This window comes from Podarcis cretensis, assembly GCF_951804945.1.
Source record: "Podarcis cretensis genome assembly, chromosome: 15".
In the NCBI taxonomy this organism is placed as follows: Eukaryota; Metazoa; Chordata; class Lepidosauria; order Squamata; family Lacertidae; genus Podarcis; species Podarcis cretensis.
Window position 1 is genome coordinate 33,751,989 of NC_137185.1, and position 26,555 is coordinate 33,778,543.

At 46.7% G+C, this 26,555-nt stretch overlaps 1 protein-coding gene across 2 annotated transcripts in view; it reads right to left on the reverse strand.

Moving 5' to 3' along the window:
• Positions 1-1,329: 1,329 nt before the first annotated feature.
• ROBO4 (roundabout guidance receptor 4) overlaps positions 1,330-26,555 on the reverse strand; it is a 99,554-nt gene continuing 74,328 nt past the window's right edge. Inside the window, exons 17-20 of one of the 2 annotated variants that reach the window (XM_079954936.1) lie at positions 23,533-23,772; positions 13,745-14,154; positions 9,003-9,266; positions 1,330-3,524 (exon numbers count right to left, since the gene is read on the reverse strand). In XM_079954936.1, the coding sequence (XP_079811062.1) occupies positions 3,358-3,524; positions 9,003-9,266; positions 13,745-14,154; positions 23,533-23,772 (1,081 nt within the window). In that variant the 3' untranslated portion in view covers positions 1,330-3,357. The remainder of the gene's footprint in view (positions 3,525-9,002; positions 9,267-13,744; positions 14,155-23,532; positions 23,773-26,555) is intronic. The other variant, XM_079954937.1, reaches the window with a different exon arrangement.

The window sequence follows — 26,555 nt, forward strand, 5'->3', positions numbered from 1 at the left end:
AAGGGGTCTGTTACCTTTTACCTATTATTATTATTATTATTATTATTATTATTATTATTACTCCCTATACCCAGAGGTCTCAGGGCAGGTTACAGAAGAAAATCAAAATATAAAATGACAAAATACATAATCAAAATAAAAACAACCCAATAACACCCCCCAAAAAACCCCCCACACATTTTAACATATGATGTCAATCAAAACAACCAAAGCCTGGTTAAATAGAAATGTTTTTGCCTGGTACCTACAGATCTATAATGAAGGCACCAGATGAACTTTCCTGGGGAGAGCATTCCACAGATGGGGAGCCACTGCAGAGAAGGCCCATTCTCATGTTGCCACCCTCCGGACCTCTTGAGGAGGAGGCACACGAAGGAGGGCCTCAGAAGATGATCCCAGGATTCATATGGAAAGAGGCAATCCTTGAGGTATTGTGGTCCTGAGCCAATGAAGGCTTAAAGGTCAAAACCAGCGCCTTCAATTGGGCCCAGAATCTAATTGGTAGCCAGTGCAATCAGACCAGGATCGTTTTAATATGCTCAAACAGTCGTGCCCTGATGAGCAACCTGGCTGCTGAATTGTGCACTAGCTGAAGTTTCCCAATCATCTTCAGGTTTTGAATGTTCCTCTTCCACCAGGCCTTTGACTGACTAATATTATACAGCCTTTTAGATGTGTTAAATGTGTTAAATGTGTGAAGCGAGGGTTAATTGTTTTGCTGATTTGTTTTATTTATTTTCATGTTTTTTATCCTGTATTTTATTCTGTGAACCACCCTGAGATCTTATGATGAAGGGCGGTAAATAAATAAAATAAAATAAAATAAAAGTGTATATCCATTTAGTGACATACTAGGTGACAGATTTGGTCTCTCTCTTTCTGTGTGTCCACACACACACACACAAACACACACACACACACACACACAAATATGCATGCAAGAGGCAGAGTTGAAGGACACTTTATAGTCCAGCAGTAGGACTGGGGAGAGGTATGGCCTGGGGAGAAGTCTAAGGACCAGACAGAGAGCTGCATTTGGCTCTGTACCTGAGGTTTCCAGCCCCTGTATGGAGCTTTCGGGTCTCTTTGAGCAGCTACCATGTCTTAAGGTACACTCCTTGCCAAATCCTATCAGTTGGATGGTCTGGGAAATGGACACCCACATCCTCTGGGGATGACTTGCCCTGAACCAGCTTCTCCCCTGCTTTCCCTCACCCCCAACCTGGCCAGTTGTAAATACCTCTTAGGTAAAGGATGTACAGAAGGAAACAACTGGCACGTACCTATGGCCTCTTTGAAACACTGTGATGCTATGAAATGGATTGCACCTTTTGGAAATGTTTCAATTTATTTACACAGTAAGGCCACACACACACACACACACATGAAAAAGTTAGTAGCTGCGCCACATCAGGCACAATTAGTAGACATTTGAAAGGAAGAAAATGTTTGCAGCGATGTAAACAGTTCTCCTGCAAGAAGGTAAAAAACAGAGAAAGCAACAAAGGGCTGTCCAAGTTGAAAATGATTACCAAGTTGCTATTTTCTCCACTTTGAAGATTCTTTCTTTCTTTCTTTCTTTCTTTCTCTAAGAAACCACTGCAGGCTGCATGGGAACAAGGGTGGTGGGGACCTCAGTCCAAACTTTAAAAATCCACAGCGTTGGCAATCAATAGTTAAGTAGGAGATAAGAAGAAGTGCCCCCCTGCCCAGTAGAAATGTCCTTGCAAGTCAGCAACCCAGATGGTAGCAGAGGCTGATGGATCCTGGGAGAGAAGCCAATGAAGAAAAGGCCCAGAGGGTTTTTCTTCATTATCCTGACACTGATCTCCACCTCAGAGGCTCCTGCGATGATCAGACTTCTGAAGAGTTGCCAATATGGCCAGGAGAAGAAGGAGAAGAAGAAAACACTGGTCTGGCTTTGCTCCTCTCCCTTTATAGTCCATTTAATATGCAAGAATCAGCAGGTGAAGGTTTTCCTGTTGCAAAGCTAAATACGTTCAGCTCAGTGGTGCCATCCGGGTAGGATTTTGGGGCAGATGTCCAGGGATCCATTCAGCTGCAGGAGCAGGAAGGCTCCTAAATGCATCCATCCTAAATGCTGGCTTACCACATTTTGAAGTAAAGTAATATATATTGCTGTCTAAAGAGGGGAGGGGTGTTAAGAACACAGTCTAAAATTACGCAATTGCACCACTAGATCATCTGCTCAGGACTGCAGATCATCATGGCAGGCTATAGAAGAACCAGTTCAAAAAGTGTAAACTGAAATCTTTTCCCCTATCCCCCCCAAAACATACACTGGAACACCAAGGTTAAAATGAGAGAAGGTGAATCCCAGGCCTGACTCACTGACATCCCAATCCTAAGCATTTTTACTCAGAAGGAAGTCTAGCTGTGTTCCTTGAAGCTTACTCCCACTTAAGTTTGCACAGGGATGCATGATGCTCAATAGTCCAAACTAGTCTCAAAGCTAAAAAATTGCAAACATGATATTCTTCCACATATATTACGAACAATGCTATGGTTGAGGTGGGAAGAGGAGGTTACACAGAATCAGGCCATTGATCCCTCAAATTCAGTGCTCTTGTTAGTCCAGGGTTTCAGACAGGGGTTTGTCTCCCCCTGAGGGATGCTGGAATGAGAAGAGACTTTCTGAAATTTTGCAAAGGTCCACGACATGCAGGCAGAACTGGCTCAAGGACTCCCAAGGAACTTCCATGGAAATTCTCCTTCCCAGGAAGGATTACAAATATACGCTTGGGTTTGTTGACAAAGGCCAAGATTGGTGAAAGTCTACTGGCCAAGAAGAGATGCTGATTAGGGTTAGGGAATGAAGGAGCCGTCAATTTTGGTTCCCTCGGTTCCTCATTTTTTCCAGTCTTAAATTCTGTTTTCCACATTTCTCCAGCGATTTGCAATTCCTCGTGAAAATTCACCGGCATGCGAATTTCTCCTAACAAACACTTTTTGAAATGCAGTTTTAACTAACGTACATATTTTTTGCAGGCAACTTCCCCTAATATAATTCTTTTGGGGGTATGTTATTTTTGCTAATGTATTCCTTTTCTTGCACCCTCTCCCATAATCTAGCCATATTTTGTAAACCTTGATTGGAGAAGTACATTGCAAAATCTGGACAAGGGCGGATTTCAAAGGATGTCTGTGTTATGGTCTGTGTATCATTTTGAAAAGTGTGAATTTGATCGATCCTCCTCTCAATGCAAACTGAATCGAACGTCTCCCCCATCCCTCTCTGATCCTGACAGAGCCCTTTCCAAGGAAGTGCAAGAGGAGCCTGTCCTGATCTGTTCCATGTACCTTTGTCCCCACACTCAGATGTGCTCTCCAGGTTTCTCAGCGCCCCCCTTTGTTTGGCGTGGCGAGCTTTTCCACAACTGGTTCCTCTCCTCTCTTGGGAATGGCAAAGGATCCTGACCCAGAGTCCTGGGTAGCTGTCAGAGGAGCCTTGATGGCCCCAGCTTCTCTGTCTGGATAGCTGCTTGAGTCAGACATGCAGGCACCTGAAAAGAAACAGTCTGTTGCTATTACTGTCCTTTGGGGAAGGGGCAGGGAGGGGCTGTAGCTCAAACACAAAAAAGGATATTGTTCCAGGCAATACTGACGCACCAGGGCAGGGGCACAGAAGATTTGGGCAAAGCCAGAAGCTGTTGCTTTGACAACCAAGGGAAAAATCCTGTGTGCACATACTGGAGCCGGTCAAAAGTGTGTGCCTGGCAGGCCTCCCTCTGGTGCAAACAAAGGCACTTTTCCTGCAGCAGGGCTTTTGCTCAGCATATCCTAGAAGAACCATCTCTTTCCCCCCACATCCCTGAAAAGAAGCAAATTAATAATAATATCCAAACGGTGCAACAAGCAGACGTCCAAATAAAGAGCTTGCTGCCTTTTGACTGGTATAATAAGCAAGGTCAGAACTGCCTGTTTTTATGGGCCTTGCACCTCTGCCTTTAACAACAACTTAAGAAGTTTTTTTCTAAAATCTAAACTGCAGTCAAAAGCATAGGAGCAGGAACAGCAAAACAGAAAAAGTTGACAACTCAAGGGCTAACTCCACGGAAACAGCTCTTTATTCAAACAACTTCTACTGAGAAATCTCTGTTTCATTCCTCCTCCGCCTTCTGTGAACCCCAACGAATTTCTCAAGAATCTCAGTTAAGAGACCTATTAGTTTAGGAAACTGACTTAGGCAGAATTGGTTCACCATATTGTCTACACTGACTGGCAGGGCACTCCACAGAGGGATCTGTTCCAGTCCTAATTGCAGTGGCAGAGCAAGGGGTGTGTGGTGGGGGCAGTGACATCGCTGTGCCGCCCCCTGGGATGCTCATCGCTCGCTGTGGGCAGCACCCCCCTGGGATGCTTGCCACTCGCTGCGGGCGGCTAGCCCCCCCCCCCCCCCGGTGCTCAGCATTTGCGCCGGTCTGGGTGTTGGAGCAGCTAGCTCCGCCTCTTCTGTTTCATCTGGTCCTCTTAGCAGTGGTGCAGCTGGGTATGGAACTCAGGACTGAACTGCAGGGCCTGAAGGCTTGCAGGGAGTGGGCTAAGGACAGCCCAGAGAGTGGCAGTTAATGAGGGCAGCTACAAACATGTGTCAGCATCTGTTTAAGTATGTGCTTGCCAGGGCCCATGGGTGCTAATACTGCATTGTCCAGAGGTTTTCAACCTTTTTGAGCCCACAGCTCCCATGACCAACTGCATTCTTTCTGCGGCACCCCTGCAGGGCTCAGGAGCCCAGTTATGTCACCCCTTGCCTGCAGAGTTGGCAGCCTCTCACCCTTTTTCGAACACCCCCTTGTGGAGTGTTCCCTCAGCCTCATCTCCTCTCCTTGGGAGTCCTCTGGGCAGCTGCTGCTGCCACCCTGGTCTCTGAGTTGACCCCCCTCCCTGCCCCCTCACACTGCCCCACAGGGGCCTGGAAAGAGGATGCCCCGAGCCTTAGTGGCCAGAGTACATAGATCACGGTCTGTGACTTAGTTTGTAAGATGACAAGTGCTCTCTATTGATGATCCAACTATTCTCCTTCAAGGACGACAGAGAGGCTCAGTGAACTCTGAATACAATGGCCTGCTGGAAACAAACAAACAAAAACCAGGACAGGACTTCTGCCAGTTACGCAGAAGAGGGAGTTTCTGCAGATGTAGCTTGTCACCTGCTCAACTCCCCTATTTGGCTCCATTATTAAAGGTGCAGGAGGAGTTTCCAATGGACCATGCTAATTAAAGGTACAGCAGATTCCTTTCATAGGGATATAGGAAGCTCGAGTGCATGACGGATCTCGTCTCCAGTTCTCCTTTTTCTGTGAACCGTCCCTTGGATCTTTCCGGGCCCCAAGCTGTTATTTGTCACTCCTCAATGACCCACCCTTGCATCGTGGTGTTCCCCTTCTGTTGTTAGATGTATTGGTTTTTTATGCTTCTGTGCTTTTATGTTTGTACATATTTTATGGGCTAATAGCCGTAAATAAAGATGATGATGATGATATAGGAAGCTGCCTTAGACTGAGGAAGACAAATTGGCCTCTCTTGCTCAATGTTGTCTATCCTGGCTGGTTTCAGGCAGGCCTCTCTCCCAGCCCTACCTGGAGATGCCAGGGATTAAATTTGGGACCTTCGCCATGCAAAGCAGGTGCTGCAGGACTGAGCTATGAGCCTCATCCGCCTTCCCTCTACAACACAACTCTTGAAGACGCAGGAGCAGCCCTGGCCTGCTCTTTTTTGCACCTGCCTTCCGACCCCCGAATGCCTTTGCTGTGATCCACAAGAGGCATCGCTCAGAGCTATCTTGGGGAGTGAGGCTTTCTCCCGTGTGAGGCTCTGATCCAAAGTGGATATGGCAGGGGGGGGCAAGGTGCACGGGATACTTACATCACTAATTGAATCTCTCTTCCTTGCTTGCTGAGGCGCAAAGGTGTGGGAGGCCATCAGTCAGTCAGAGCATTGGAAATCAATAGGTCTTCTCTGTGCCCCCCTGCCCCCACCATGGAGCAGTCGTGGGCTGCAGACACTGGCCCCAATTCACCGCACCTCTGGCAATTTATAAGACACACCCACCCAAAAAGAGAGAAGCCACATAGGCAGTTGAATGGGGTGGGGGTGTCACCCTATTCCTTCGAAAGCAGGTGGCTTTCAGCAAAATCTGCAAAACAAGCAGCAAATTTGCTGAAGTACAGGAGTTGCAATGGCCCAAATCACCATGTGTGATGCTCTCATGTTGGCCCACAGAGCAGCACCTCAGATCTGGGTCAGGCAGGGGGACCTCTTGCAATTAACAAAGCCTGTGTATCTTGAGTAGATGAGGAGGCCAAGGGCATTTTGGCAGGTGTGGCGATTTACCAAGTCATGGCGCTGCCAGGGGTTGAAACGCTCCCTCCTATACTAGCTGTTTAATCTACCCAACTCGTAAGTGCAAAGGAATCTCTCGTGTCAAAAGGCTGGCCAACCCTGGGCAAGAGAGTTGCATATGTCCTGTTTGCAATGTACAGACAAGGCCACTGCAAATCAGGAGAACCATTCTTTCCCCCTGCCGTTTATTGTCCCCAGCAAACCACATGACAATGCCCTCACTATTTAGCTTGAATTTCTTGCCGCCTGACTTCCATCAGCTCAGTTCCAGAAGGTCAGGACTTTTAGGGTGCAAACAACATTATTGAGGGTCCAGAGGGCAAAGTCCACCTCCCCACCCTGTCAGCTTGACTTGACGGATTGGGATCGCCTTAAATGAACAATTCCCAGTCGGAAGTCAAGCCTCTGGCACAACCAAGCAGAACAAAGAAAATTTATGAACTGTGGCAGCAGCAGTGCTCTGAATCAGTGCTGGGGGGGGGCAGCCACCATTTACATTTCCCACCATGCTCTCAATGTAAGATCGCTCTAGGACAGGGGTGGAGACATGGGTGGGGGCCCTCCAGGTTTTGCCCTCCAGATGTTGTCAGTCTCCAAATCCCATCAGCTCCAACCAGCACAGCCAGTGGTCAGGGATAATGGGAGTAGGTTACCAGGACCCTGCAGCTGCCCAACAATGCCACATCTGGATGCTGGGCCTGCTCCCAGGCTAACCAGATGCAAAAGGGGAAAGGACACCTGTAGCTTTAGTACAGGGGTGGGGAGCAATTTTGGCCCAGTTGGCCAGATCTTTATCTCCTGCCATCCCAAAGGCCAATGTTGACAGGTGTGGAGGACAACCCACCTGTCCCTCATCCGATGTCATAATGATGTCAGGTGATTGACTGGTGGGTTGATCCACTCACCTGTTAAAATTGGCCTGTGTGGGTGGGGGGAAAATAGTGACCAAGGAGGATTAATCTCCCCACGCATCAGCTGGTGCATAGGATTTCAAACTGGCTTTTTGCAGGGTAGAGCTAAAGGACCCCTGACAGTTAAGTCCAGTCGCAGATGGCACTGGGGTTGCAGCGCTCATCTCGCTTTACAGGCCGAGGGAGCCGGCGTTTGTCTGCTTCCGCAGACAGTTTTTCCGGGTCATGTGGCCAGCATGACTAAGGCGCTTCTGGCAAAGCCAGAGCAGTGTATGGAAACATTGTTTACCTTCCCGCCAGAGTGGTATCTGTTTATATACTTGCACTGGTGTGCTTTCGAACTGCTAGGTTGGCAGGAGCTGGGACTGAGCAACGGGAGCTCACCGCGTTGCGGGGATTCGAACCGCCAATCTTCTGATCGGCAAGCCCAAGAGGCTCAGTGGTTTAGACCACAGTGCAGGGATCACCCCCCCAATTCATTGTTGTCATTGGCATCTGTCTGTCTCGAAAGACAATGGAGGGAATGAAGCCAAACCACTGCATTAGCAACACCAAAGTGACCTCCCTGGGGAGCAAGCATGCACAGAGAGTATGGAGGTCCTGAGCTGCCCAGATGATGAGACCCCCCTCTCAGCCTCACTGATGTGGTCGAAAGGAAAGCAGAACATTACGTTGGGCACCAGCTTGGCTGCAGGTGTTGCTGCAATTTATTCGATCCAGCTGCATTTCTACCTTTCCCACACCTCTAGTCACCTGTAATATCAGCTGTAAGCTGCCGCTAAGCATGGGTTCTGGAAAACATCCCTTGCAGGAGGACAGAGGTGTTCCCCCCTGCTTTGGTAGCTGCGTACGAGAGGGTCACCTTGGGTGGTGCAGCTTGTCATGCAAGCAGCATCTAATGAAATATATTCTTCAATGCAACTGTTAAAGGTGCAAAGAACCCAGTCCTCTTTTGCCCCTGGACCCCACATCTGCTCCACATGCAGGTATTAAGAACATGACAAAAAAACACTTTTTATCATATGTGGTGGGAATGTAAAAAAGTGAAAAACTTCTGGGAAATGATATATAATGAGATGAAAAAGATGTTGAAACCAGAAGCATTTTTACTTGGCATTGTAGGAGATGATATTAATAGACAGGATTGTAAGTTGTTTTTATATGCAATGACAGCAGCAAGAATATTATTGGCACAAAAATGTAAGCAAAAAGAACAACCAACGAAAGAAGAATGGATGAAGTTGATGGACTATGAAGAATTAGATAAATTAACAGGAAGGATCGAAACCTGCAGGATCAGAGATTCTTAGAAGACTGGAGTAAATATATGAACTATTTGAAAAGTAATTGTGATGAACAGATTACGCTAGTAGGACTGCAAGAAGTTTTGTAAGGTGGATTATTTGAAATATTGCAAGAAAGACTATGAAGAGAACTATTAGTTAAGGATAATTAAATGTAATATAGAAATTAAGAAATGCAGAGTAAGTGATAAAGAACAGAAAATCATCAGAGGTGTTGACGGAAGTCTAAAAACATTGTATAAGATGAGAAGTTATGTTGTATGACTGTTGGAACTGATACGTTAAAAATTCAATAAAAATGTATATTAAAAAAAAGAGAAGGAAGGGGAAGAGTTTGTCTCTACTCTCATTTGCTCTTCTGTTTAAGATTGAAGCCTCCAAGGCTACTTTCCCAAATAAATAAATAAAAGACAAAAAACACTTGCCCTTTATGCTCTGCAAGGCAGAAGTGAGTGGCTGGGTTTCTCCTGCTACTCCCGCTGCCTTTCCCCTTCCCAACTCCGGGATGGCATTCCAGTTCTCAGCCTGCTGCGGATACTTGGCTTCCACCTCATCCACCCAATCTGTGCTCCACTCCCACGCAGGAAGGAGCTGCGATCCGGGAGGCTTCTGCTCAGCTTCCTCTGAGCTCTCCAAGGAAACGTGTGGTTGCAGGAGTCCATTGAGAGGAGGTGCTGAAGGCAAAATATCTGCAAGGGAGAAGAGCAGGCAGGTCACCACCCACTCAAGGGAAGCAGGTATTTCATCTAAAGACCAACCACAGTCACAGAGCAGGAAGGGACCTCCAGGGGTCAACTAAGGACAACCCCTTTGCTATAGAATCCCTGGCAGATGGCCTTTGGAAACCTTCAATGAAGGAGAGTCCGCCACCTTCTGATTCATTGCAGCGCTTACAGTGTCTGTCCAGGATGTCAGACGGGACTCTCACCCAGTCGTAGCTGGAAATGCCAGTGAAATGCCAGAGAGCCTTCTCGGTAGTGGCGCCCGCCCTGTGGAACGCCCTCCCTTCAGATGTGAAGGAAATAAGCAGCTATCTTATCTTTAAAAGACATCTGAAGGCAGCCCTGTTTAGGGAAGTTTTTAATATTTAATGCTGTATTGTTTTTAACACTTGGTTGGAAGCCACCCAGAGTGGCTGGGGAAACTCAGCCAGATGGGCGGGGTATAAATAATAAATTGTTGTTGTTGTTGTTGTTGTTGTTGTTGTTGTTGAATCTGGGACCGCCTACATGCAAAGCAGACGCTCTATTCCTGCCCTATGTCCAGAACCACCTCCAGGGGATCCCGTTGAACTGCAAAAATAATGACATCATTGCAACCAGATTCAGTTGCCCCGTTCCTTAGTATTGCTCAGACAAGTCCACAGCAGTTTGCTGGGAGTGCAGGGAAGGGAAAACACCAGAGCTGTTACAGAAAAGTGTGTGTGTGTGTTAATGCTACTGGCAAAAGCAACACCACCACATTTCAGGGTTTTGCATTAATAAAATTGGGAATAACTCTCCGCATTCTCTTGGAATCCCTAATGCAATTTCCAATCCCCTCTTTTGCACCTACAAATATGTGATGAAATGGTGGGCCCATAAATCATTTTATTCCCCCTGACTGTGCCTTTGACAAGGGGGTTTAGGAGCGTTCAAGGGTGTGCAACCTGTGCAAGATTGCTGAATATGTTCCAGTTTAGAAGTTTGCTTTTTTTTTCCTTGTAGGGTATGTGTGTTATGATGAATGCAGGTCTAAGCAGGACAAGGGAAATTAAAATGATCCATGGTCTGGCGCATGAGAATCACTTACAGATTTCTTTTTTAAATTAAGCTGTATATAATTTGTATAAACAAATGAGTGATAAAACAAACAGGCTTTTGGGTGGTTCCTAAGATAAAAAAGAAAAGAAAAAAGATGACAAGCAATGGAATCCTATGCATATCTACTAAGAAGTCGATTCTAATTGAGTCATATGGAAATTATTCCCAAGTAAACAAGTATAGGATTCCAGCAAAGGGTGTGATAGAAGTTTACAGAATTAGACCTGCTGTAAAGAAAGAGAGAACTTTCTTTCCCTCTCAGAAAATGAAGCTGTTCAGGGGCATTACAAAGACACAGGTACACTTCCTGACAGTAAGAGCTGTTCGACAGTGGAATTTGCTGCCAAGGAGTGTGGTGGAGTCTCCTTCTTTGGAGGTCTTTAAGCAGAGGTTTGACAACCATATGTCAGGAGTGCTCTGATGGTGTTTCCTGCTTGGCAGGGGGTTGGACTCGATGGCCCTTGTGGTCTCTTCCAACTCTATGATTCTATGATTCTATGAAATCTGCATAAAACATGCAAATGCTGATTTATATGCACTGGTGCAAATTTTGGCTGAATTTTGCAGGGGTGAAAACAAACTGCCTCTTGCTCAAAGGCCTTACTCTGAGCTATGGGCCACTGATAGGATTATCTGAGTGCCTTTTGTTAAGTTGTGGGTGAACATATCAGACGACACAGCGATTCTTCAAACAGCTCTTGTTTATTCAGAAGCCAGAACAGAACAGAACTGAAGGGCTCAGTCAGCCTGCTTATATAGAGCTCCAGTACCACATTACTGTAGCAACTTTCTAAAACTATCCAATCACTGAACATCACTTTCGTCCTTCATTTGCATAACTATCTACAGTATCCCCCTGCTGGCCCAGGGTGAGAACTTCAGTACATAACACCTTTTAGGCAGATGGGGCCCATAATCTATTGCTACAACTTGCTGTGCATGTGCATTTTACAATGAAAACAAGTTCAATGTCCAACATTCACGCACAGACATGCACATGCAAACACACACTTATTTTTTTCCTTCTTTGCCCGTCTACTGCATGTACTTACAAGGACCCGGCTACCACTCATTAGCCAGAGGAACTCCCAGCAGTGGACAGCAATGCTCACCTGACCTCCCAAAAGCTGAGTGACCGCTGCTTATCCGGGAGGAAAGGGGGAGAGGCAAGGCAGTAGTCAACACAGTGCAAAAGCGCTGGGAGAGCTAATTTAGTGTTTCCACAGGGGCATTTTTTGTTTTTACATTTTAATCACATATATTTTTTAAAAAACCTTTTAAAAATGTGGGTTGAGGGAGAAAGGGCAGGCGAACTGAGACTTGGCAGAAAAGACTTCGGGTTTGCCCCCCCCCCCCCGGGTCAACCCCCTAACAATGCCCCTGTTGCTTGCCTTCCCTGGCCTCCCCTCTTTTTCGCTTGGTCCATCAATCTTGTCATTTACGGCCCTCAAAGTTTGCAATACGGGGAGAAGAACTTGAAACAAAAGCCTCGTTCTAACGGCAAGGGAGAATTACTGCCGCGATAAATCAAACCGCACTTCCCTGGCTGTCTGCCTTATTATGAGGAACAGAGATTGAATGGAAGGACCCACAACCTGAGCAGGAGATACCAAATAAATCAATGGGGCTGTCGGCTGCACCGGAGAGGCTGGATCACACCCTGCGTGCAACTGAACTCCACTGTCCCAGAGGGCGTCTCAAAGGAGGGCAAGGATCTGCTCACACACACTTGTAGAGTCGGCTGTCAGCTGGCTGGGCAGAGCCAGGGGGAGGAGGCTCCCTAGGTTGGGTAAAGGTAAAGGGACCCCTGACCATTAGTCGTGACCGACTCTGGGGTTGCGGCACTCATCTCGCTTTATTGGCCGAGGGAGCCGGTGTACAGCTTCTGGATCGTGTGGCCAGCATCATGACTAAGCCGCTTCTGGCAAACCAGAGCAGTGCACGGAAACGCCGTTTACCTTCCTGCCAGAGCGGTACCTATTTATCTACTTGCACTTTAACGTGCTTTCAAACTGCTACATTGACAGGAACTTTCCCCCATAATGAGGCACAATTAATATCCTTTTAAAAACAGCAGCAGCAACAACAAGCATTTGTTCTCCTCCGCAGATCCATATTGCTCTGTGTTTCAATCTGTAACGCTATACTACAGCACAAGCCTTTGCATATCTACTCAGAAGTAAGCCCCACTGAGTTCAGTGAGATTTACTTGCAGGAAGGTAGGTGTAGGATGGCAGCCTTTGCTGTGTGTTCCCCCCCCCCTCCACCAAAACCACACAATTCTCTTTATGTACAGATAAACAAAGAATCAAATAAAACTGAATACATATAATCAGTAGAACTAATACATAATTATACTCCATAAGACGGATGCTATCCACCAAATATTTTATGGCCTCTAGCCCTCATATTTTGCTTTAGCTTTATATTCACATCAGAGCAGCTGGAGAAGAAGGAAGCCAAAACATTTTGCTATAAAAAATTAATTTGTTTTCTTAGTCCTTGGACTAAATATATGTTTTTAGTGATTAACTGCACCCTACCAGGATCCAGAGCTAACTTGTCTAAAATGTTACCAAGTGTTAAAAATAGTTTCTCCCTCTGTGTGTGTGTGACTGTGCACACATGTGGGGAGATAGACAGATAGATATATATAGATGATAGATATAGATAGATAGATGATAGATTAGATAGATAGATGATAGATATAGATAGATAGATGATAGATTAGATAGATAGATGATAGATAGATGATAGATAGATAGATGATAGATAGATTTGAGAGACATTCACACCTATTTCTATCTTGTCATTACCTCACTTTCTGTTTTACAGTGATCCCAGTAATTCCTATCTTACTTATTACTCCAAAATGCAATAAAAATGGACCACTCTTCAATAAAATTTTCTCTTCCCATCTGCCTTAATTATATTTTTTAACAAGCTGCCATTTTGTTAAAATCTGCTCTCCTCTGATTTGGTTCCTATATTGCTTATCCGCTTGTGAATTCATTTTTATTTTTATTTTGTTGATGGACTCGGCTGGTGCTGGACGCATTGGGCACCTTTTATGGAAAGGCCTGAAAATAACAAGCAAATAAATAAATAAGCAGAAGGGCACCAGTTATTTGCTACAAGGAAGGGAAGCGGAGGTGTGTGGTCAGTGGACAAGGGGGACTAGGCTAGTCTATTAAATGTTCCCGGTAAATTAGAGTATTAAAATATTAAGCCTGGTGCCTCCTTCCCAAAGTCTGGGAAGTTTCTGCCAGGCTTAGGGAGGGAAGCACAGCCCCACATCACCCTTGCAAGCCTCTGGCCTTAACTGTTCCCCTGTGAACATTTCCACCAGGAAAGGATGCTGTTACCTGTCAACGCCTTGTCAATGTCCCTCTGGGCCAGCCCAAAGCAGAAGCTGTCCACCGCCACGGCCAGAGCTTGGGCAAAACTGGCGTCAACAAGGAAGGAGCCGTCGGTGGAACTGACCAGGCTGCAGCGGGTGCTGGTGCCGTTGTCCTCCGAGACAGATCCCCACCCGTTGAGCAGGGAGCCCCCCAGCGAGGCGTCATCCTCACTCAGGCTGGACGAGGGGGTCCAGCAGAAACTGCGGAAGAACTTTGTGGAACGGCAGCCACCTTCCTCCTCCATGTTGGGGTCGTCGTCGTCGTCCATGGCACTGTTCTCTAGCAGCTCGGAGGCCAGCGGACCACAGATGTAGCCATAGGTATGAGGTGGGGAGAAGACCCGCGGAGGAGCAGAAACGCCGTCGCTCTGTTGCCTTAGGAGAAAGGCAATAAAAGGAGGCAATTAAAGCCATGTCCACCAAGGAGAAATGAGCAACATTGGTTCAACAACATCAGCATCAGTAGATGTGTAGCATTAAATACACATTAGCATTTCTTAAACAGTACAAGAATGAGGACACAAGACTCCTTTGAAATTCACACTTCTCCAAATTTTACTGTGCAGACCTCCAATCAAGTAATGTCTATGAAAATGCATACGTTAAAAATACTGTGAGCCTAAAAAGTCACATGTCGGTGAAAATGGCTCCATGTCTATGGAATGCTCTCTCCAGGGAAGTTTGCCTGGCCCCTTCAATATACACCTTTAGGCACCAGGCAAAAACATTCCTTTTTAACCAGGCCTTTGGTTGATCTTATTAACACCCAACACGCTTTTAGAATGTGGCTCTTTTGGGATTATTATTTTTTAATTGGGTTATTGTTTTTGGTTTGATTTTATATCTTGTGGTCTTGTTTGTGAACCGTCCTGAGACCTCTGGGTATAGGGCAGTGAATATTGAATAACAAACAAACAAACAAATAAAATAACACAAAAATGCACTTCATAAAGGGAAACATCTTTGCACAAAATGCATATATTCGGCAAAGTTGCAAACAAGCATGCCAAATTACAGAAATGCGCACCCAAAATAGTGGTGCAATTGCATCGGGAAATGCAGAGAACTAAACTGAAGACTGGGAAAAGATTGGAAGACTGGGAGACATAGAGAAGCAAAAAGTGACAGATTTGCCCATCCCTCCTAAGAGGGCTGGTGGTCTCTCCCTCCTTGGAGGACTTCAAGCTGAGATCAGATAGCCATTGGCTGGGGACGCTCTAGCACTGGACTGCCTGCTTCTTGAGGGAGGTTGGACTGGACCTCTCCACCTCTATGGTTCAAGGATGCTATGAGCCATCTCTGATATAGACTTAAAAAAATAGCCCCAAATGCTTTAGGCTCTGGGAAGTGGCAATCCACTGTGGCCTTAAGTCTCAGTCTCATGCAGTCTCATTTCAGCAATAGGGTGGTAGAGAGAGAAAGATAGAGAGAAACGGAGAGAGGGAGGGGGGAGCTATACAGTCCTGTAACACTGCAAACTCTGCCACTTTTGCTTCTGGTTCTGTCCTCCACCACTTGCCATCAGTTGCAGCCCCAAATAGACATCTCCCGTGGCTCAACAGCCCCTTCCTAACCCTTTCAGGATGCTCCAACCCTTCATCATTTTGGTCACCGTTTCCCTGGCATGTTTCTATGGGGCATTCCATCCTGCCAGCAGCCTCTCACCCAAGAAATGACCCAACTGAGGTCTTCTTCAGCTCTGGCAGTGTCACAACATCCAGAATTCTCCAGGTGTTACCCGTGTCCATCTGCCTGCATTATTCGCTTAAGTGCCCTTCCTTTATTTATTTTTTTGCTAAACCAGCACAAAATCCCTGACAGAGGCAAATTGCCCATGCTGGAGCTCTGCCAAGGATCTCTTTGGTATTTGGGATGAAGTGGAATGGTGCTGCTCATCTTTTAAAGAGCATTCCGGGGGGGGGGGGGGGGGGGGGGCAGCTGAAACTGCCAGAAAAGGAAACCAGCAATCCAGAGGTTTTGATTTAATTAGCAACTTGTTCATGCGACTCTTCATTTCGGGGATACATCGTCCTGGTTAAATTACAAGGTAAATCTCAGCAAAGAACTCTTTAAGAAGGCGAGCGCTATTCCTGGCACGGGCTTGTTTTTGTCAACTCCAGCCCAACCACTGGCACATTGCTCAGCTTTTCTGTTCCTCGGTCTATTACATTCCACAGTTGCCCTGCTTACCCTTGCGATGAATTCTTCTGCATTTGGGATGAGCAAATCAGTCGTTTTTGGTTTCTGGCTGGTTCCAATCTGAAGTTCAGTTCTCAACATTTCCACATCAGTTTGTGATTGATTTATTTTTAAGCCTTCATGAAAATTCATCAGCAATTTCGCATCATATACACATTTTTGCAAAGCAATCTGCCACCCCCCACCACATAGAATACATTTCTATGGCTAGCTTGTTCTGGTCCGTGCATTTCTGTACACATTACCTGTGAATTAAATTACTTCCATTACCTGTGAATTAAGTTACTTCCATTACCTGTGAATTAAGTTACTGGCCTCGGCCCAGTATAGCTGAAGCAGCGTCTCCACCCCCCATCATTCAGCCAAGACACTGAGGTCCAGCTCTGAGGGCCTTCTGGTGGTTCCCTCACTGCGAGAAGTAAGGTCACAGGGAACCAGGCAGAGGGCCTTCTCAGTGGTGGTGCCTGCCCTGTGGAACGCCCTCCCATCAGATGTCAAGGAAATAAACAACTCTCTGACTTTTAGAATACATCTGAAGGCAGCCCTGTTTAGGGAAGTTTTTAATGTTTGATGTTTTATCATGTTTTTAATATTCTGTTGGAAGCTGCCCAGAGTGGCTGGGGAAGCCTGGCCAGATGGGTGGGGTATAAATTATTATTATTATTATTATTATTATTATTATTATTATTATTATTATCTTTAAATGTGAACTGAATGCCCATTCCTATATGACACACACACCAAGCCCCAGCAGGGCACTTAGATAATTTTAGACTCTGCACTTAAATAATCTTATTGGGAGGAGAGGCTTTTTTAGGTGGGGGAACCTCCTCCTCACAGGCTTATTGGTGTGGTGTGGTGGTTAAGAGCGGTAGTCTCGTAATCTGGGGAACCGGGTTCGCGTCTCCGCTCCTCCACATGCAGCTGCTGGGTGACCTTGGGCCAGTCACACTTCTCTGAAGTCTCTCAGCCTCACTCGCCTCACAGAGTGTTTGTTGTGAGAAGGAAGGGAAAGGAGAATGTTAGTCACTTTGAGACTCTTTCGGGTAGTGATAAAGCGGGATATCAAATCCAAACTCTTCTTCTTCTTCTTCTTCATGAAGCCCACAAGCACACCTCCTGTGTCCTGCAAGACCATTTTGGCCTTTATGGTGTGGGTGGTCATGTGAACAACTTTGCTCACTTCAAAACGTGGAAAGCCCGTCTTGGCTGCTGTTCAAGGACTGCCCTGCTCATTCCACTGAGTGGAGCCCTGGACGTCTGCCCCAAAGTCCTGCCCTGAAGGCACAACTGCACAGCCCTGAAAGCTGCCAACCGTCAGCTCTACTAATGCCTCTCAGAAAATCCCAGCTGAAAGCGGATTTGTCAGCTGTTGATGGAGGGTTTTATTGCCAGCTTGCCAGTGGATCCTGGTGACATTCCAGGGGAGCATTCATGTGGCTACGGTGCTCAACCCTTTAGATATGGCTTGTATAAAGATGTATGTGTGTGTAACTGCAGGTTTCTTGTCCCTCCATAACCACCGTGCCATTCCGAGCCTTTCCCAAGGGGCTGGAAAACATTTTGCACTCAGCCCTGAATGAAACTGACTTAGCATCAAAAGCTGTGGTCAGGCCACATCCTGCCCTAAGGCCCAGAGGCCTCGGAGACAGCAGCCTAGCATGAAAAGAAGGGAGAGGCAAATTGCTCTGTGAAACCCACCACATATTCAGGCATGCTGGGTTGGGGCTCCTCTTCAGAATGAAGGGGATCAGCAGGATAGGGCAGAGGGAACCAAAAGCAGCTGATCCTGCCTACATCAGTTCCTGGAGCCCTGAAATGGACTGCACAAAAAGCCCCTCAAGATTGGGGAGTTATCACGCAGAGAGCCTAACTGCAAGTTAGCAATTGTACTGAAGATTTCCCTGCTCAAAATAAGTACAGTGGTACCTCAGGTTAAGAACTTAATTCATTCCGGAGGTCCGTTCTTAAAATGAAACTGTTCTTAACCTGAGGTACCACTTTAGCTAATGGGGCCTCCTGCTGCCACCACGCCGCCGCCACACAATTTCTGTTCTCATTCTGAAGCAAAGTTCTTAACCTGAGGTACTATTTATGGGTTAGTGGAGTCTGTAACCTGAAGCATCTGTAACCTGAAGCATCTGTAACCCGAGGTACCGCTGTATCAGGTGCTGTGTTAGAGGAGAGGGGGGAGTGTCTCATTGGCAACAACGGGGGATTATTTTTGAATGCTAATTTCCATGGCAAGGGGTTTTTTTTACCAAGATGTCAGCCGGGGAGGGAAGCCTTGAGCTAGTAGCTGTGCTGATTCCCACATATCCCATTTTTTTTAAAAAATGTGAATCATGGGGAGAATGGAACGCCTCCATTTCTCTTTCCCCCTTCCACCCACTGTTTTCCTTCCTTCCTTAGGGTTCTCACATTATCGCAATAAAACAGTGCAGACCCTTATTTTCTTCCCTGCCCTCTCCCCTGGCTCCCCTCCCTCTGTTCTCATTCCCTGTTTGTTGTTGTCGCTGCTGCATTTTCATTTCTGATGTTCAGTCGTGAGCATGTTCTGGAGTGCCCAGGCTCACGGGCTCAGATAAGGGATAAATGAGTGTCAATGTGTTGCTTGGCTCTGAGATTAACAACTGTTAGGGTGCAGAGGTTTCTGTCTCTGCATTGTGCCTCCCACTTCTTCCAGTTGTGGTGTTATCCAACCAAGCAGAAATACCCAGGAAGGGGCAGAGCAGAACTAGGAAAAGAGGTGTGTGGCCAGTTGTGGGGGGGGGCGTCCCGTGGGTCAGATCCAGAGGTCTGGAAAGCCTCATTTGGGCTTCAGACCTGAGTTTCTCTGCTATAGTTCAACAGCAAAAAATATGCTGTGCACATACATGATCTCAGGTTCAACGTCCTACTTGAGAGACTCAGACAGCAGACTGACCAAGACTCTGGAGATGTGCTCCCAGTTAGAGGAGCCAGGCAATGGAGAAGGGGCCAAAGATTTGACCACGTATAAGGCAACTTCTTAGGGACGTGGGTGGCACTGTGGTCTAAACCACTGAGCCTAGGGCTTGTTGACTGGAAGGTCAGCAGTTCAAATCCTCATGACGGGGTGAGCTCCCGTTGCTCGGTCCCTGCTCCTGCCAACCTAGCAGTTCGAAAGCACATCAAAGTGCAAGTAGATAAATAGGTACCACTCCAGCGGGAAGGTAAACGGCATTTCCATGCGCTGCTCTGGTTCGCTAGAAGCGGCTTAGTCATGCTGGCCACATGACCCAGAAGCTGTACGCCGGCTCCCTCAGTGATTAAAGCGAGATGAGCGCCGCAACCCCAGAGTCAGTCATGACTGGACCTAATGGTCAGGGATCTCTTTACCTTTACCTTTAAGGCAACTTCTTAGGGATGTGGGCGGTGCTGTGGTCTAAACCATTGAGCCTAGGACTTGCCAATCGGTAGGTCGGCAGTTCAAATCCCTGCGACGGGGTGAGCTCCCGTTGCTCAGTCCCAGCTCCTGCCAACCTAGCAGTTTGAAAGCACGTCAAAGTGCAAGTAGATAAATAGGTACCAGTCTGGTGGGAAAGTTAACAGCATTTCTGTGCACTGCTCTGGTTTGCCAGAAGTCACTTAGTCATGCTGGCTCCCTTGGCCAATAAAACAAGATGAGCGCTGCAACCCCAGAGTCGGCCACGACTGGACTTAACTGTCAGGGATCCTTTACCTTTAAGGCAACCTCTTACACTTTGCACTACAACAACACTAGACTCTCCATCATACCAGGGAAGCAGAGTGTATACGCCATTCCCCGCCCCTGAGGAGGAGATGTGGCTTGGAGCAGGGAGGCCAGGCAGCTGGCAAGCCAGACTGGCTGAGGCTTGTTAAACATGTCTTAAGCTGGCAGGCAGTTGTCCCGCCTAGGCTCCAAATGGAGCTGTAATTATCTGAGTGGGATCAATGAGCTTCCCGTAAAATCAGCAACTCCATGTCCCAGCCCCAATTACAAAAGTGTAAGGAGTCGGTCTTGCGGGGAGAGCCGTCCCCAAACTGCAGAGGCAGCAGTTACAGCGCATTAGCTAATTGCAGTCAGCGAGGCTTCGGCTGGCAGAAGGATGGAGCTGGAGGCTTCCTGTTAAGTGCAGTTCCCACAAGACCAGGGTGGGGAAAGGGGCCGCATGCCCAGAAGGTCCTTCAACCCACCCTGGGGCAAGTGGGAGAGCAGAGCCAGCTTGGGCTGCGTGACACGGACCTTCAAACCAAAGGCATCAAAGCAAATCAGGGAGTGCGAGTGGCTTGTGCATCCATCATATCTGGATGTTGTGCCAAGCAGTGCAATGGGGTAGTAACCCTGCACAGGGCCAGACCACCTCTGTAGAACTTGGGGAGAGAATTTCTTAGTGCGGGCAGGCAAAGGTAGTTCCTGTGAATGCTGAATATTCAGGTATTTGGTTAAATTGCAAACTTCAATTATTTGGTTTGTCTTATAGTGGAACTATTGATTTGCTGTTATTTCCTGGATCTGTTTTTTAGTTTTTGTTTTTTTTTTAAAGGATTTTGTATTTTTGTCTACTCCCTTGTAACCTTATTGCTTTTTTCCATTGTTGCCCACTCTGGGATAAAAAATACTCAATGAAGAGTGAGTTTAAAAAACCGTATTTTTCGCTCTATAAGATGCGCCAGACCATAAGACGCACCTAGTTTTTGGAGGAGGAAAACAAACAAAATATTCTGAATCTCAGAAGCCAGAACAGCAAGAGGGATCACTGTGCAGCGATCCCTCTTGCTGTTCTGGCTTCTGGGATAGCTGCACAGCCTGCATTCGCTCCTTAAGAAGCACACACATTTCCCCTTACTTTTTAGGAGAGAAAAAGTGAGTCTCATAGAGCAAAAAATACGGTATTTCATATGAATAGCAATAAATAAAAATATAGTTTTGTGTTTTTGGTCTCCCATCATCAAAGGATGGGTGAAATAGGCAATGGATTTTGCCCTAAGAAAGCATTTATCTGCCCAAGTCATTTATGGCAAAGTACTTTAAGGCTCTGCCATGAATTGGATATTCAAATTACTCCCCCGCTTCCTCCAGATACTGTTCCAAAGAGGAACTTGTGCACATCCCATGCAGAGAGATGCAGAAGTCTCTTCCATGTCAGAAGAACATCCGTGCAATGTGGAACTGAGATTTTCTCCTTTGCAGAAAAGCACATGTAGCATTCATGAACCACCTTTACATGTTTTCAGGGAATGTGCAGGGGCCCACCTCCCTGGGGCTATTAGGCTTAGCTGGAAGACAAAACAGAAACCAACATAGAAGCTGGTTGAAACAAGCAGCATATTTGTGCAATAATCCAAGCACTGTGGTTTGAATTGGGGTTTCAGAGACACTGTGCTTTCTTTGAAGGGAGGAGGAGAGAGGAAGAGAAAGAAGGAAAGCAGCAAACCCACCCCTGAACTTTTCTTCCAATTTTACTGCTCTTCTAAAATCATCCCCCTCGTTTCAGGTTCCACTTTTGCCCTCCTTGCCACTCTAAAAATTCAGGATTTCAAATTTTTGGGCCCTAGAGCGGTTCTCAAACTTTTTTCTCTGGGCCACACTTCCAGAATAAAAGTGTGCTCATGCCACACCAATTCTTTTTTATATAAGAAATACACTGGAAAACAAAAATAAACAACTCCTAGCAATGCTTGATTTATAACATTGAACAGAAGTACTTTATAATCTGATCATGGGACCTCAAAAAAGTATAAAGCAACGCAGCTACATAAGAACACAAATCATTCCCTTACACTTGATGTTCTTGCTCTCGTTTTGAAAAGGTATCTATTCTGCAATATGTACTGAGATGTTCCTTTGAATTTCCTTGAGCCTTCCCATCACAATTGCCATCCTCTCCCACCACAACAATGTTGTGCACCGCACACTTTGAGAACCATTGCCCTGGAGAGATCACTGGAGACTTGAGGTGTCTGTATAATTTTTGCCTTGCTTAAAATGTGCAAACAAATTGTAAGTGGCGACAAACGGCAGGTGCTGCTACAAGGCAGAAGATACCCAAGCAAGGAATTGGACCAACTCCTCAAGATTGCACCCCTCGTTTCAGCTGCCTCTGGGTAACACTCTCATCTCTTTCTCTTTCACATTTCAACTGCAAAACTGCGAACTGCAGCTTCTTACATACATAACACATCCACCCTCTTCTCTTAGCTGCATGTGTGTCACCTTCTCTGAGCTCTGCTGGGTGTCTCATTCAAAAACAGAGCTACCCCAAACTATCAGGGACCATTTCTGAACCATTAGCTCCCATTCTGGTCTATTAACGCTGGTTAATCCATGTAACCAAAAATAGACAAAGTAACCACTGCACCATCATTGCCATCACCCTTGTGCTCTGTTTGCGTCCTTCCCAAAGACTTCTGGCTGAGCACTGTGCGAGACAAACTGCTGAATTAGACTGACCTTTGCTCTGATCCAGAACAGAAAAACTGGCTTAATTGGACATTAGAGCAGGCAAGTTATGCATCCTGAAATCTGATTATGGACATACTATTTCAAAGTGGAGCAGAGAGGTCAACTCTTTAACAGCTCAAACAGCTAATGTAAGTAAAAGAATAAGCCTTTCAAAGTTATTAGCACACAGAGGACCAACAAACAAGAACTATTAACCTTAAAATTGCACCACTAGGCAATAGCATATAGTAATAACGTAGCTTTCCTTCTGTTTCCAGTGTTCAGACTCTGAGGGCCATTACTTGGTGCTCAGTTTAGCTTCTTGAAAACCACAAGATAATGCACAAAATTGTAATCTGAAACAATGTTCCTCATAACATGCTTACCATGTTCTCGCCATTCCCTCTCTTTCCAATGTTCAGGGTGTGAGTGCCGTTGCTTCAGTAGCCAAAATGGCAGCACCCACACACGGGAGAAAGGGGTCAGTAGTCAGAGGAATCACAAGGTTTGCAGAAGTACAAAAAGTATTTTGAAGAGGAGGGTCTTGGGTGGGGTCTCTCTAAAACAGCCCAATGAGGAGGCCACTGAACACTAACAGGATATTGGAGCAGGAGATGGAAAACCAAATGGAAAAATGGAGTGGAGTCTCTTGCAACATGGCTATACTGTAGTTCTTTCTAAGACTCCACAGTGCTTCCTGGAGATCAACTCCATCACGTTCACAATAGCTTGGCAGAGTAGCCAGAAGGAAGGGACCGCAAATTAAGAGACAATGACTTACCAAAGGTCAGTGGATTCATCATGCCTGTGGGGGCATTGACACCTTAGTCAATACATTACATTACACTGCATTGGTCAGGGACAATGAGGTCAAGGGAAGGAGCCAACGAGTGCTGTCATCAACTGGCAGACTTGGAAATAAATCCCACCAAAGCAAGCTTTTGAGTATGTGTGATGAGGACCGGGCTGTTAATTTTCCTCTTTGGGGTATTCAGAGGGATGCTTGCGTCTCTTGCAACAGCTAATGTTAGGGTAGGAGGAGAAAGGAGAGAACGACGGACTAGGAGCAGAGCCACCATCTACATTGTCCTTGAGATGCTACATTGTGTGGGCTGCGTTGCTCTTACCTTTGATGCTCTGCATCCTCGCTAAGCTCTAGGTATTCAGCCACCTCCTCAGGGGTCAGAACTGTCTCCCCATCATCATTGAGAGATACAGAGATTGAGGCTGCAGAAAGACGGCTGTAGGGCAGTGTGGGGAAGGTATGGCTTTCTCCCAGGGACTCGCTGGTTGCCGGCAGGGAATCTTTGTCTTGTTGCTGAAGGACCAAGTCCATGGGAGGATCCAGGTAGCAAGTGCAGGTACACCTGTTCAAGCACAGAAATAATAGCAGGTGTGCTATGAGTGTCTCCAACCATGAACTTTTCTATCTCTTGTTTTCAGCCTGGTGTAAAAGCTATGAAAAATGTCAGAAAACAGCCATCCCTTGGTTGCATTCCCATCATGCCCCAGATGCAGGCTTTGGTGCAAATATATGATTATCTGAAGCTATACAATAGTTCATCTTCATCATTGGTCTGTCTACAATATAAGCACACTTGGAAGCAAGAGGCTATTCGGTTGTGCTGCTTAGAGGAATGGTTCCTGGTTGACCCGCTAAAAAAACAGAAGTGTCATCTCTATCCTCCATTCCTGATCCTATTCTAAATCAAGCAGGAGATCACCCTTTCCTGCTCATCACAACAGGGACATGTGGAGGGACAGGGTTGAAGCAACCTTCTGCAGGTGGATTCAAATTTCTTCTAGCTCTGGTGTCATAAATCTGGTGTTGCACCAAAGGGATATTTGGTGAGGCCCTTTGGCAACGGACCAGGAGAGAATGGCAAGACTATGTACAGGCAGCATGTTCTGAAACCTGAGAAGTTCAGAAAAGATCTGTGAGTTATTTCCCAGGGGAAATCATTGTTTCTCCGGGTTCTTTCCAATCTGCCCTATCCCATAATCCCAACTTCCACCACTTTATTTGGGCAGAGGTTCTAGACCTGCCTATCTTCAGCAAGGTCACTGCATCATATGCCCTCTTCAGACTATGCCCCCAAACAAAATATGCTGGGTTTGCATGACAATTCCAACACCAGGAACTAGAAGCAAAATCTTAAATGGCCAGTCAGTGTGCCACAATGACATCTCCCTTCTCAACTGCTCTGAAGCCTCTGAAGATGGCTTCTCAACTGCAGACATGCCTGGCAAAACCAATGGGTTGGGGGAACATCAGGGGTGAGGAACCTCTGGCCCAGGAGGACAATTCAGCCAAGCAACTATGACATCAGGTGTCAGGAGCTGGAATCAGGCATAGGCCAGCAATAAAACAATAAAGCATCTCATGTCTGTAAAGTTATTCAAAAAAAAAAACAAAACAGCTCAGGTCTAGAGGTCACAGCAACCCTTCCCAGTAGGCCTTGCCCAATGAGGCGGCTGCAAGGACTGAAGGTCCCCATCTTCCCACTGCTCTCTAAGGCTCCTCCCCAGGTTCCTTCCCCAGCAGCCTAAAGCCCTGCTGTCTATCATCGCTCCACTCTCTTCATTCCTCTCTGTGTTGTAGAAGACCAGGGAGGAGGTAAGCTGGTTTCAGCAGGAGCGGGGGACTCCCTGGCTTCTTCAGCAGCCTGTCTCACCTCTGTCTCCTGGCCCCCCTCCTCTCCTGCCTCTGATTCTGGACTGTTCTCTGCCACAGCCTCTTCCTGCTCACTGAACCCTGTTGCCTCTTCAATGTCCGACACCTCCTCCTTCCAGTCTGCTCCCTCTTGTCTCTCTGCCCATGCATCACCATCCCACTACCAATCCCCTGGCTCTGAGCCTTCTTCCCCTGGGGGTTCCCTTGGAGGTTCCCCAGCTGGTGCCTCCCACCACTCCTCTACATCCAGCCAGTCCATGAGATCAGATGTGGGGCAGGTAAAGGTCTGGACCCATCAAAGGTGGAGTTGCAGGCACTGCTGCCCCGTGCAGAGGGATTCGGCTGATCATTGGGTCTTGCCAAGTCCCTTGCAAAGAGCTCCAGATGATAGTCGGGCCTCATGGAACATGTTGCAATGGGCTTTGCAGGGCCCAGCGACCAGCTGACTGCCAGACTGCCAGGTGTTGTAAAGCTCTTTGCAAAGCATTCTGCAAGGCACTTGACATCACTGCGGACACTTGATATCATTGTGATGTCAGACAATTGGTAGATGGGCAGCTTGACCCCTGAGGTGTGTAGAGGATAACAATTTGACCCACCAGTCAGATCCAGGTCCTACCTCTGGGCAACACTGACGGAAGCCCAAAACATTTGCAGGCAAGTGCTGCCCACCTCTGCCCACATCCCAGTACAGCAGTCTAGATTATGGCTGTTTGCAGTTTGCCCAGCACGCAAAGGCAGCCTATGTCTGGGGAGCTCACTCCTCTGGCACAGCGCCAGGTTTCTAAGTGACTCTCCGGGTCGTGTCCATCTCTCACACCTCTGCCAGGATGTTGGAGTGGTTTCAATAAATGAACCGAGCCCATTTCCGTGCAGAGCGCTCCTCCATCACTTACAGAACAATTCCTCAGTCCCGCTCCTACACCACCCCCGCCTCTGCTCAGCTAGTGACAGCACTCACATCTTGCATGTAAATGGATGGAGTCTGCCACCTGCCACCTGCGTTTTGGATCCACTTTCTCCTACTTTGACAAGGTGTGAGACAGGAGGAGGCAGTGAAAAGGGGGAGGGAGGAGGAAATTGCTCAGCCTCTGTACGATGTTCCAAGCTACCACTTGCAAAAGGGTGAACTTGCACGCATCAGCATGCCTCTAGCACAAATAGGGATGCTGGGAGCATGAAGAATCTGTTGTTTTCCCCCAGTTTCTCTTGGATTCTCCTTTTTCCAATATTAAATTCAGTTTTTCACATCAGTTTACAATTTTATTTTTTTAAAAAAAGTCCTCGTGAAAATTCATCAGCATTTTGACATTGAGGGGGCTGAAGACACCTCAGCCCTATAGAGTTGGCGCCTATAGATTGGCCACTGTAGGAATAGGATGCTGGACTAGATGGTCCTTTGGCCTGATCCAGCAAACCTGGCTGATATGTTGTGAGACATAGTTTATTTAAACATATATACAGCTTGAGCAACAT